General features: G+C 41.6%; 1 protein-coding gene across 2 annotated transcripts in view; it reads left to right on the top strand.

The window, feature by feature from the left end:
• Positions 1–13,291, top strand: part of bcar1 (BCAR1 scaffold protein, Cas family member) — a 66,937-nt gene that overhangs the window by 43,388 nt on the left and 10,258 nt on the right. For both annotated transcript variants that reach the window (XM_079466149.1, XM_079466148.1), the window contains exon 2: positions 871–1,572. In XM_079466149.1, the coding sequence (XP_079322275.1) occupies positions 871–1,572 (702 nt within the window). The remainder of the gene's footprint in view (positions 1–870; positions 1,573–13,291) is intronic.

The raw sequence follows: 13,291 nt of genomic DNA, 5'->3' as shown, positions 1-13,291 counted from the left end.
CTGTGGAGCATCAATCATCTGACTTTTCATCCCCTGTTAGATGGGGTTTGAAACTCTCACAAACCACAGTGAACTCACAGTAGGAGAGATGTAGACGGGTATGCGAGGGAGACGTGGAGCGCTCTGGATTGGAAATTGGCAATTTTCTCCTGTTCTTCTACACAAAGCACAACTGCTGAATAGACAGTCAGTCTGTAAAGAGTGGGTAGCGTTGTGGCACAATAGAGGAGGATAGGGTTTGTATTGATTAAAGTTGATCTGCTCTCTTTCTTTTGCTCTTTCTCCCATTTGCTAAATGTAGAGTGTCGCCAATGCGACTATGGAGGAATAAGGGCTAAATGTGAAAGCAATGACCTCTCAAAATTACGATGGTGATAATGTAATTTGTTCACTATGGCTTCATTAAGAGGGCATGGAGAGACACGTGTCATTTGGCACTGTGCCATGCTCTATCGTTCTCGTGCCAAGGAGGGAGGGTTACTGGTTCAGGGGCTGAACTGCAAATATTTGTTTAAGTGTCAAAGACCAGACCCACTTGTGGGTGGCTTTGTAAACGAATGGACAGATGGAGTCCATGCTGTGTAAATGTGTCGGCGATGTAAAAACTAATGGAGCAGATTGAGAAAAGTGAATTCTATAGTGTGAATATTGCCTATTTTTGTAATATTGATCATATTTGGCCAGCGTTTATTAGCTTCCACAACAGATGGCTCACATGCTCTACATGCACAAACAGAAAAACTTCCCCATGTTGACATAGTATTTAACATCTCTCTTGCCCCCTATCCCATATTAGAAGAATTTAGATTCCAGCTTTAAAGTGACAAAATGTGATTGTAAAAATTCATATTTGTGTCTCTTTTTTTGTAGAATGTGTTGGCCAAGGCGCTGTATGACAATGTGGCGGAGTCTCCAGACGAGTTATCCTTTCGGAAAGGGGACATCATGACCGTTCTGGAGAGGGACACGCAGGGGTTGGATGGCTGGTGGCTGTGTTCGCTGCACGGCCGTCAAGGAATCGTCCCTGGCAACCGGCTGAAAATCCTCGTGGGCATGTATGATAAGCAGCAACAGCAGCAGTTACAGCAGGCGTCGGCTCAGTCCAGCCCAACCCAGAGCCATCTCAACCTGCCTCTGAGTGCCTACAGCAAGCCCACCCCTGCCTCCCAGTACACAGCCATGCACCCGGCCTTCCCCTCCTCCAGCTCTGCCAACTCATCTTTGCCTGACAACGTCTACATGCTCCCTCCCAACCACAGCCTGCCGGCCCCTTCCAGCATCTACCAGGTGCCCACTGGCCCCCAAACTCCACAACCCCAACCCAAAGCCCCCGCTTTGGCACAGAAGAAAGGCCAGGCACATTACCCCTCAACTCAGCAGGATGTCTACCAGGTGCCGCCCTCCATTAATGTTTCAGGACAGGACATCTACCAGGTGCCACCCACAGTAGGAGGCCTGTGTCCTGGTCAGGACGTGTACCAGGTGCCGCCCTCTGTGAACCAGACGCAAGACATTTACCAGATTCCTCCATCAATAGAGAGGAGCTGGGACTCTCCCAAACCCGTTGGGAAGGTAAGGAAAGACACAAACAAATGTCAAAATAAATCTTTTATATTCTTTCTCACTGAATATGTTGTTTTACTCTAAAATAAATCGCAATACAGATGAAAAATTGGTTACGAATGCTTCTTCATGATGACTGTTGACACTCAGATTTCCTTATTATGGCAAACACATGAAGCGGTGATGAGATGAATAATAAGCAACATGAAATCATAGAGAGAGAGCAGAGAGATGTCGACACAGCAGAGGAGGTTTATAAGAGAGTCATAAATAATACAAAGGTTTATAACGGCAGTGACCATGCGCAGCGGAGGGTGAGTAAGCATTATTTTTCCAGCGGTAACTGCAGGTTGATGCTACAGGCAGGGCTGTTCCCCTGAGGGTGACTTGCAGGACAGTCTTAGGGCACTATGCCATATGCTGATGCTGCCGCAGCGGCTGAGGCAATGACATGGAAAGATGGCAGGATGAGGAGAGATGAAGTTGTGGGTTTGTTGACTGTTAGCCATTTACACCAGTCAAATGCACTCTGAACTACCAGGCATAAAGATCTAGAAATTATTCACATTGTCATTTTGACAATTACTGTATGTTTACAACATCACATTATGTCACATGCTGTGATATTAGTGTGGCTGAACTATTAATATTAAAAAAAATGTAAATGCCACGATTTGATATTTTGCTGTCTTTTAGGGAGAACAGAACTGAGAAATTCCTCCAGGTGAAATACATCAGCAAGATGTAAATTCTTAGGAGATTTTAGAGATGGTTCAAGCTTTAGCTCAAGTGTAATGTTTTAATTTGAGGTCAAAAGACATTTGGAATTTTTGTCCAGTATCAATTTTTCCTGTCTTCATAATCGATAGAACGTTTTTAGCTGTATTACATGGAAAGTTTTGTGAGTTAAACACAGTTGTGGGTAATTTGGAAGACCCTTGTTATAAACCCAGCAGCTAAAAGATCAATACTAATGGCAGTGTACCAGAAACTTACAAAACAGCCTAAACACTGCAGTAGAAAAGAAATCGAGAAACACTTTGAATCGCAACATTTCTTACATTCCTATTGGTTTGGTATTGTGTTGATGCTAAAGATAATGCAATCAAATGCTTTCTTTCATAATGCTTTTCCCATTCTTAAACCTTGGTCACTGTTGCTATAATAGAACTAAGAAAAAAACAGTTGTTAATGTTCTTTGTGTTGAAAATACTTGCAAATTCAGATTAGCTTTACATTTCTTTTTGCAGTGCCTGAATTGAGGTTTTCTTCTGGTTTAACACCGGTCCAACGCTGTTGCTTTTTATTTGCATGATTTTATTTTAATTTGATCTTAATTAATATTAGTATTAATAATAGTTACACTTATTGACTAATACGCTATTCCTAATTATAAAAATATATTTCTGGAAATCATCTTGTGACCTCACCCTTGAGGCCTTGCGACCCCCCGGGGATACCTACCCCTGCTTTTGGAACCCCTGGTCTATAGGAGGAGATTTTGGTATTTTACTTTGGTTTCTCTTAATGTGCTCTATTATGGTCACATTTCCACTGGCAGCTTTTCATTATGAGATGAGAGTCCTGAAAACACACTCATGCTCTTGCTCTGCTTAAGTAAACTAATGTGTAAAGCAATGTGAAAGAATGTATTTCAGAGCAAAAATACTCTAGTTGGCTTATTCTCTCAAGATGAACACACGACTAAGCTATTGTTGTATGTCACAGGCTGCAGTTGTTTGTTTGTGTGTGCGTTTTGGTTCTTTCGGTTCTTTTTGTTACATTTATTTACACCATAGGTATTTAAAGGTACTTAAGCCTTGAACCAAAGTTAAAATTGCTTGTGTGTAGAGTCCGTGGTAGAGCTCTGTCTAGAAAGTTTTATAGGTTGTCGTGAAAAATCTTTGAGAAAATGAATGGGGTTTTTACCTGTGTTACCCTACTGCGGGACTTTATAAAGCCTTTTCAGGCACTGAAGTACCGTTTATTTGAAGCGAAGCAAGAACAGGGAGAATTGGGGATTGGGAAGGTGGGTGTGGTTCCACTTACGGAATATGGTTCGGGGGGTCAGGGTTACAAGTGAGAGGTTATAATAAAACAGCAGGTACAATTGAGATTAATGTCACATTGAATATGTGAGCATACAGGGCGTCAACACGTGACCCACAAAGCCCCAGCACGCTCCTCAAACAAGCATGAATTCTCTCTAGATTAGTCATCATGTACTTAATTTCTGAAATCGGGGACTCGAATCAATAAAACCTCCACTGACAGAAAACAACCTACGCTTAATATTATTGAACTAGGACGTCGACAGGTTTCAATCAAACCGAAAGCTATTTGCTTGTATTTGACTTTCGAAATACGACAGGATGTGACCTTCCCCTAGTGCCCCGCACTTTGCAGGAGTATAATTTCTGGATACTTGTGACGCACCGCTACCAAGACTCGCCTGCCGTCCTGCTTACACATTAACCAAAGCGAGCTTATACTATCAACTCGAGTTGCACATTGACCATCATTGAGTCAATAAAACTAAAGGATGAGGAAAGGTTAGAGCGTAAGCTTGTTTTTCCAGTTGAGAGCCACGTGAGCGTGTTACGTCGAGGGTTTGTGGGTAAGGTATTGTGCGAGGTTAAGCCCTATTATGGATGCAATAGAATGAAACTATAAAGGAATTGCGTAGGTGTGCCTCCAGGTGCTGGAAAGAGCCTTGCCTTATCACTTTAATGGTCCCTGCTATAGCCTTTCAGTATGCTGTACAGAGAGCCGGGGGTTTATTAAGGCAGGTAGTGCTGGGTAACGGAGAGGGAGAGATTGCCAACGGTAGATTGAGTTTCTGCTGTAGCTTTGCCTCGCTGCCTGTACTGAAAGTAAATGAGCAATCTTTGGAGACTTATTTGAGGCGGTACTACTCACCTGATGGGATGGGGGAGCGGAGGTTGGGGTTTGGAGGTGCCTGGTTGGCTTATCTACAGGACCAGGCAGGCTGCGTTTGGGGTAAGAGAGGGTGGAGAGAACATGTGAGGAGAGTGAATAAAGGGAGACCAGAGGGATTGTGGATCTATACTCCACCTACACATCTACAGAGATACAGCAGTATGAAGAAACACAGCAGTTTTAAAAATCTGTGTAAAATGTAATCAAGCAGTGAGTCATTTTTATGGCTTTATAGTAAAGATGATGCTCAGTTTAGTGTAACACCTAACCAAAAACCTATGATCCTTTACATAAGACCGAAACCTTAAAATAAAATATATTTATTAGTGCTGTCAAACAGATGAATCGCTATTATCGCATCCTAAATAAATATTAATGCTCAAACAAACCTGTATATATAAAAATAATTTACATAATTATTGTATGTTTATATCAACTTTATCAATTTATATAAATTTACATGACTTATTCATTTATTTATTTATTTGCTCTATTTTGCATTATTCTTTCAGTGTAAAATGTCTAAAATGGTTTAACATTGCAGCTGTGTATCCTGTGGGAATTTCCCTCTCTGACTGCAAGTCTGTAATCTGCTGCTTCTCTCTCCCCTCACATTCCTAAATTCCAGAGTAACTCCTCTCTTTCCCTAGACTGCCTGTAAAGCATCCCTCTCTCGCTTTTTAGTTTTTGTTGTCAATCTTGTTTATTTGAGCAGGTTAGTTTGGTTTCAGTCAACCGGTTGCTGAAATGAAATTGATATTTTGTATAAAATATTGTCCTGACGTTAAATTCTTATTGGATTAGAATGAGTGCAATCGCCTCAATGGCTTAGAGATTTATTAAATGCTGCCGTTCGTCTGCTGTTTTCTATTAAGTTGCATAGAATGTGTCAAATATAATTTTATGATTTATAGTTTTACTCCCAAACATAGGTTTCACAGTTGAGCGATTCACAAACACTACGTATTCGGTTGAATTGGTTCAACCGAATCGTTAAAAAAATAAAAGATTCGAAAGAACGAGATTTGTTTGGGAATTGGACATCCTTGCCAAATGCACACTTAGTTCTCTCTCTCCTGTTTCTTCTCTTCTCCCTGAACGGCTCTGAATAATGAATAGAGAGCTCTTAATGGTTGTTTAAACAGTCTCGGTTCCCCCAGGTGCTTTTGTGAGACTTTAAGTTTGTATCTCCAGGCCAACTGCGGCGCATTTGCGAGCTTTCAAAGCGAGTCTGTCTTGATGGCCTCACATGGCAGCGCATCTCAGTGAAGCCTCATTACTTTCCCCTCTGAATCAGCACATATCCACCAGCAGTCTCGTGCGGCGAGAGGGTCAGGAGGCAACATGGCATCCATTACAAACGGCGTGTCTGGGCTCGGCACGGCGGCTGCAGACTTCCTGGGATGTGGCTCTGGCGGATGAGAGAAAAAAGAGACGACTGAAGGCGAAAACAAGTGCTGATGCTTGGTTTTCCCTCAGATCTGTCGCAGATACAGGAAGTGGCAGAAATGATCGCACTGTGCATCTGGTCCACCAATCTGCTTTAGGTGTTAGCAGTGGCGGCGCCAGGGGGGGTCTTGGGGGGTCTCAAGACCCTTCCAAAAAACGCCTTGACCCCCCATTAGACCCCCCACCCCTTCCTGATTAAAAAATATTTTATATATATCCTGGATAAAGATTTAAAAATTGTTCTCTTCAAACTACGCAGAACAATAATAATTAATAATTAATCGACATATTTAAAAATATAAACATAAGAATCAAAGCGACGCCTCATGAACGTTGCTGTCGCTGCGCCTTGCGTCATTACGTTCAAGACGGTGTCGCGAGCCCGCAAGAGCTGCTACGCACTTTTCTTGAAGCTAAAAATGGATCGTTTTGTAATACCTAAAAAGGGCGGAGGAGACAGGTGAGCAGATGAAAAGAAATGGCGCTTCATCAAGCGCTACAGCGGGCACGGATGTTGGGAATCCTGACGGCGGAGAGCATTTAACTGGGGATTTAATCCATGGCTCAGCCGAGAAACCAAGACAGGCTCAACTAAAATCATACCCGCGTCGTTCTTTTGGATTGTAAATATGTTTTCTGTCATGAGTGTGGCCAGCGCTGCCGCTCCCACGCGCATCACGTGCTTTGCGTAAGGCACCAAGTGATGAGGGGGCACCAAAAATAGCGTAATGAAAAACGTTTTTTTAAATCTAATTTTATTTCATTAGGCTATAGAAAAATTATTAGGCAGGCACATTTCAGCCATGTATATGTAAAAAAACCGGCCGAACATTCCCATATCACCACCACCCGCAGCAGCGCCGGTTGATCGCGCGTGCGCCTGACGCAGTTTGACAGATGGTTGCCTAGGCAACTTATTTGGAAATGGCCCCGAAAGACATTATAAGTCAAGATCAGAGAAAAGAAAGAAGAAGAAACTGCGAGATGATGCCCGTGCATCACATGCAGGTATGTCCATGTTTAATTAACTTAAATTCGGGAAATGTGGATGTGCTGCTACTAATTCTGTTTACTGAAGAAAAGTTTGCACTTTCAAATGTGTAGTGTGTGTTGGCTATTCTACATATGTTTACAAAGTCAGCAAAGCTGTGAAGATTTTACTTTCTCTATTTAGTGTTCCTAGGTTTTATACTGCGATGCTGCTATTGTGTTATTGGTATTGAGTTATATGTTTGGTAATAAAAAGTAAAACTGGCAAATTTCAGGGTGGGGGGGGTCATCATAATGGAATTATGCTTAGGGCACCAATATGGCTAGCAGCAGCACTGGGTGTGGCAATTAAAGTTCGAGCATATTGTTGGCAAACTACAATTGATTAATTAATTAAAAACAAAGTAGTTGATATGCTGTGTTGTTTTATTTGTTTAGTAGCATTAATATGCAGCTATTAGCCGTGTCCACTGTATTTTCTGTCGGTTTTCATGAGACCCCCTTTAAATGACCAGGACCCCCCATTGACCCCCCAATCAAAATTGTCTGGAGCCGCCACTGGGTGTTAGTGTTTAGCTAAACTTTATTTACATTTATTAATGTACTGTATGTTCTCAGTGGCAAGGACTTTGAGCATGGTGAACTGTCTGTTAATTCCTAAAGTGCATCAGAGAAAGTGAAGAGTGTGTGAAAAAAGACAAATAAGAGCTTCTTTCCTGGCCTTATGTCCTCCATTACCGGCTGCGGTCTCATTTTCTGCTCTGACAGCGAGCGGACCAGGAGATTGACAGCAGAAGGGAACAGAAAAATGTGAGAGAAACAGAGCGCCGTGATAAAATTAGAGAAGAAGCAGGACCCCAAGCCGTAGCAGCGGGTGGGGTTGCTGGAGGAGGTTTTGGGTTCTGGGGGCAGAGCCGTAGACTGTGTCCTGTCATTAACGTCCCCACATAGCCAGCAGCAGATCGAGGGAAAGGAGGGGAAATGGGGCCCTCAGCATAAACAGCAGATCACGGCGTGCCTTTATTTGTGCTCCAGTGGCCTTCATCAAAGGGACGGAATATCACAGGGGGCCACAGGGTTCACTTTGTACACCGGGGAGTTGAAAGGACTGAAAAAACACAGATCACAGGGAGGAACAGGGGCCTAATGGAGCCGCAAACTCGTTTACAGTGTCTTTATTCCCACAGACACACCGTGTGTCTTCTGCTGAGGTGAATATAAGACTGTTTGCTCTGTTTCAAAAATGATTTTTTTTCTGCAGAACACCAAAGAGGATATTTTGAAGAACGTTGGTAACCAAACAACATTGAACCCCATTGACTTCCATTGTATGGACACAAAACCTCTGAGTCATTTCTCAAAATATCTACTTTCGCGTTCCACAGATGAAAGAGTCAAATACCCTTTTGAACAACACATGGGTGAAGTGTACTTTGCCTTTATTTTTGTCACCTAGCTCCGCAGTGCATTCTGGAATATCCTCCCCGGTGAAGGATACCTTAGGCTACCTTTAAGCATCACAATCAAATTGCACACCTTTTGGAACAGCCTTTATATCAGGAGCATGTCTATGAAAAAGCTAGCTAGGCTAAGGAACAGAGCGTCGCTTGGTTCATTATGCTGTTCATATTCACGTACATGCTTGTGAGCTGGTTTAAAGGAACCCCAGTGTCAGATTTTAATTGGCTCATGAAAAGCTCTCTCCAACACCACAGGCTAAACTCAGTGGTCACCATTTAAACCATCTCTGTGAAGTTTTACTGTTGTTCCCTCAAGGTCAGAGATTAAAGCGCCCACTGGAAATCACTGCTTCTAACTGTTCTGAAATGAACACCAAATGTTGCCTTATGCTAATGTGCAAAATCTCTGATGTTTATTTATAATTATAGTTTGCACTAAAATGCACTTTCATGGCTAAATATGCTGCATGACTTCTGTTTTCATCTTCTTTCACTCCCTCTAACACACACACACACAATGGTCTCAGGCACTGACTAACCTTTGATCACCGGTCACAGGGACGATGTGGTCTCCAAGGTGACATACTCATCTCAGTCTTATTAATAGGTGCTGTGGACAGGTCTGAGTGTTGTGTTGCCAGGAAAGCAGGGGGAGACGAAGTGTGTGTGTGTGTGTGGAGGCTTGCGCACATGCTTTTTCAGATACACAATCTTGCAAATTGAAGAAACAAGAGAAAAGAAGAAAAGCAGCAAGATGAAACTAAAAATGAGAATGGAAAATCATTATGACGGCAAGACAGTAGTCTGATCTATTTGAACTAAATGTCATTCAAGCATAATGCAGGTAAATTGTTTGAACAAAAAGATTGAGATTGAGATTAAAGATTGAGCTCTGAAACAAACCAACAAATGGATGAGACAGAATGATGAGAATGGTCTTCACTGATATGAATATCAATAAATATGGATCAATGTGTTCAGTCGCTAGAACCAGAGAAAATATGGTGTACATTTTGATTGATGATGTTGGCGCTAAATTGGGTTTGTGTTTTAGACACGGTCTAGGTTGCTTAAACATGAGACATGGGTTTGAATCTCATAGTCTTTAATATCTCATTTATTTCTACTAGACGTAATGCGAGTACATAGAGAGCAAATGTAAACTTTTCATTCTCATGTGTCTCAGATATTTCTCCTGAAAAAAATTGCCAGAAATCTCAGAAATGTCTCTGAGTTCCCGAACAACAGTCTCAACAAGGTCACAAATTTAGCTCAAATATTTCTCATCAGATTTACCGAAGTACAGATTATTTGACCTATACAATCTATATTCATGTTACACCTCCATAGTCTTAATGCTAATTTCAACAGTTGTCTCTTTAGTTTCTTTATTTTATTTCTCCTAAGCAATTTTAAGATAAAGTTGATACTTAAATAAAACAACTCTATCAAAGAGCTATGAAAGAGCAACCTCTGAGCTTTTTGGTTCTCCACTGTCATGTCCAGCATATAGACGGCAGCAAACGTTACTGCACATACATTTATACAATAAAATGCAACAAATTGTTTATGTAATTCAATTATTACACAATCAAATATTAATATAAATTAATCTGAATATAAATAAAATATATATAGTTATATTTTAAGCCACTAGCCAGAATGATTAACAAACAGACAGGAAGTTAACTTCTGTCTACACTGTGAGAAAATGTGTATTGTGCTATGATTATAAAATCATAATGCCAGGTAGTTCTTATTGGCTGAATTTAATGTATGAGTCACAATTTGATTATTTTACTTAGAACAGTAGTGAGAGTGATGCTTTCTTTAGCAAGAACCATTTACAAGTTGAAACAGAATGTGACTTCTAAAGGTAGGAAGTAGGACAGATCACACCCAGCTCATTCATGACAGTAATGTGAGGCATGTGTCAGGCTGCGTGGGACTTTTACTGAGGCTCTGTAGGGATTAGTACCAGGGGCCTCTCTGTCTCCAGCCATCCCAACACACACCCTCACACATGGCACATGCCACATGGCGCTGGCCCCCAGCAAAGCTCATATTTACAGTCATGGAGCTCATTAGCTACAGATTGACTCCACAGTTGAGGATTGGTGTATGGGCTATAAATCCTCACCCTCTACCCTCACACTTCTTTAGTCTGACTCATTACACTTTTGCTAATATATTGGACATAAATCCTCAGATCTGGGTCACCACAAAAACCCTTTTGACTGGCTTAATCTAGAGATGAAATCCGCTGCGACCGGAGTATGATTCCCGTCTCATGCGGTCCTTTGCCAATCCTGCGCCCCGTCTCTTTCCAGAACCTTCCCTTCACCTCTCCACTGTCCTATCATAATAAAGGCAAAAAGGCCAAAAATATAACTATAAAAAAAGAACTACCTACTGAATTCAGCTTTGGCATAATTGCCAGCCCCCCATAATTGTTCATTTTCATACTGAAATAAACAATTCTGTTTTCGTAACACATTTTGTATCATTGCATTATTTCCATGCTCTCACAGTCCATTCAGACTAAATTCTAACTTTCCGTTTCCCAGTGCCGCAGATTGAATTGTGTATTCTGGGATTCAAAACACTTCCCACATGAAACAGTCCACTTCTTAACAACCAAATGTCAAACATCACTCACGTTTACTTAAAACTCAAAAGGATTCGGGCAAAACTGCATGCAGCACATCTGTGGGAGGCTGTTCTCTGTGGGATAGCATGCGTGAGTGTGTATATGTGTGACCGTGGTCCAATGAACCCCCACTGGCATCACATTAAGTCACACAGCCCAGCTGAGCTCTCCACAACCTATCCTCACAAGCTCACAGCTGTAGCCTGTAGATGCTCTATCTCAGGATATGTTTCACCAGGGCATGTGTGGCATCCAATCAAATGTGACAGAACCCTGGGTATTTAAGGCCATAATTCAGATCCACCCTTTAATCAATTTCTTTGAGTGAGAACCCGAAAACATGGACCTTGATGCAGAGGGGAAATAACAGGCATGTACAGGTATATATAAAGCAAAGGTCCTTCAAATAAATGTTAAAATATATTTAATTAATAATAAAATAAATATATGTTTATTATGGTACTATATATAATACACTCATATAAGCCAATTAAACATTCACGCATACACAGAGATCTCTGACCTGCACTACTTCACCACACGCAGATAGGACATTTTGCTCCAGATGGCCAACCTTAGAGCAGTGGTAGGGGGCTTTGGGGGGTAATTCTCATGCACAACGACTTATATAGATAAAGAATTATGTGAAGTTATCTGGAAACCGCTTTATGCTTTAGGCCTCTGGACTGAGTTATTCATGACACAGACTTTATTGAATCAAAGCCACACTTAGGGTCAACATTACCAAGTCTAGCTTTCCTAAATGTAAACGACCTGGAATGAAATTCATTTTTGAGATCATTTGGATTCTGTTTCTAATGTAAAATGTTGGAAAGCTCTTTTGAAGAGGGGAAAATGAATGGTGAAATGAATGACCTGTGTGGAATGTAAGAGTGGATGGAATTGTTCATCACATTACTTTTTTCCTGTCGCTTTGCATTTCTGTTTTGCGTTACGTGAAAATAATGATTCATGTTGCTGGAGTTGGAGTAATGCATTGCAACCTCTGACATTTGCAAGGACAAAAGATAAACTGAGAGTATAAAAAAGATTACATGTGAATTTTAAAGAGCTTGGAGGAAAAGTTTCAGCATGATGTTTTTAAAAGCATGGGTCCAAAAATGTGTAGCCTACTGTCAAGCACAAAAACAGAAAAATAGCTTTCAGGGAAAACTCATAATAGAGAATTTACATTAAGAAATCCATCTAACAACGAATTTTCCCCTTTTCAAGCATACAAACATAGAGCGGCAACAAAATCATCAGCACTCTCTGTGGTCTCCCATGATCCTCAGCAGCAGGTCTTCAGCTATAGCTGGCAAGGATGCATTAAGATGAGTGAGATCAATGGTCTAGGGAAGTCAGAGCTGACTGGAATGTCTTCAGCAGACTTCGGTCGTGCTCTTTAGTGTTGTGGCATGTGTCATTGTGTCAGCTGGGGTAAGGAGGTCGTGGCTCGTCGTTGCAGCAGGGGGTAACGTGGGCTTTTGTGAAGCCGTCTTAACAATCTGTCCCTCTCTTCAGGGTTGAACCTAATGGCCGTGTAGCTGCTGTGATTGTGACTTTCGGCCAGCTGTCAAGGTGCGGGGCAACGCAGTCAGGCAGTCCCCGCACCCCATTGTTTCTAGTGTTTTTCTCTTTGCGACATCATCATTACAGGCTTTTAGCCCCGCCCACCCAAAGAGTGTTGTGACAGCTGGCGATACACCCACCTTCTATGACCAAAGCCTTTCAGCTGTATTGATGATGGCGGTCCACCATATGTGCCCATCCCGGTCCCCCTGGGCAGCGCTCATTGATAATTCACGTTATTGATCAATGTTAGTTTACGACCGGCCCTTCAGAGCCTCTCAGTACGATGAAGTGACTATTACTTAAGGCTAAGCGCAAGTCTGAGAGCACATTTACAGAAGAATAATGTCAAATGTGTATAGTGTTGATGTCATTATGATACATGAGCTGTAAACAGTAGCTGTTACTATATAATGGAATGTTTTTTGAAACTCTATTTTGTGTCCCTGAAGCTCATTTGGTTGTGTTGTGCGCTAGCAACGCAAAGGTCATGGGTTTGATCCTCAGGAGACAGATATACTGATGAAAAATAAATGCATTGAATACACCATAAGATGCTTTAGAAAACAACGTGCGCAAACTTCATAAATTTAAATAGAACAGAATGGAAGAAGAGATTTTGTTGGTTAGCCAGTTGCTACACTGAGGAGTATGTAGTCATCACAAA

Source organism: Barbatula barbatula, assembly GCF_947034865.1.
Source record: "Barbatula barbatula genome assembly, chromosome: 10".
Lineage (NCBI taxonomy): Eukaryota > Metazoa > Chordata > Actinopteri > Cypriniformes > Nemacheilidae > Barbatula > Barbatula barbatula.
This window is presented reverse-complemented; position numbering and strand designations above follow the sequence as displayed.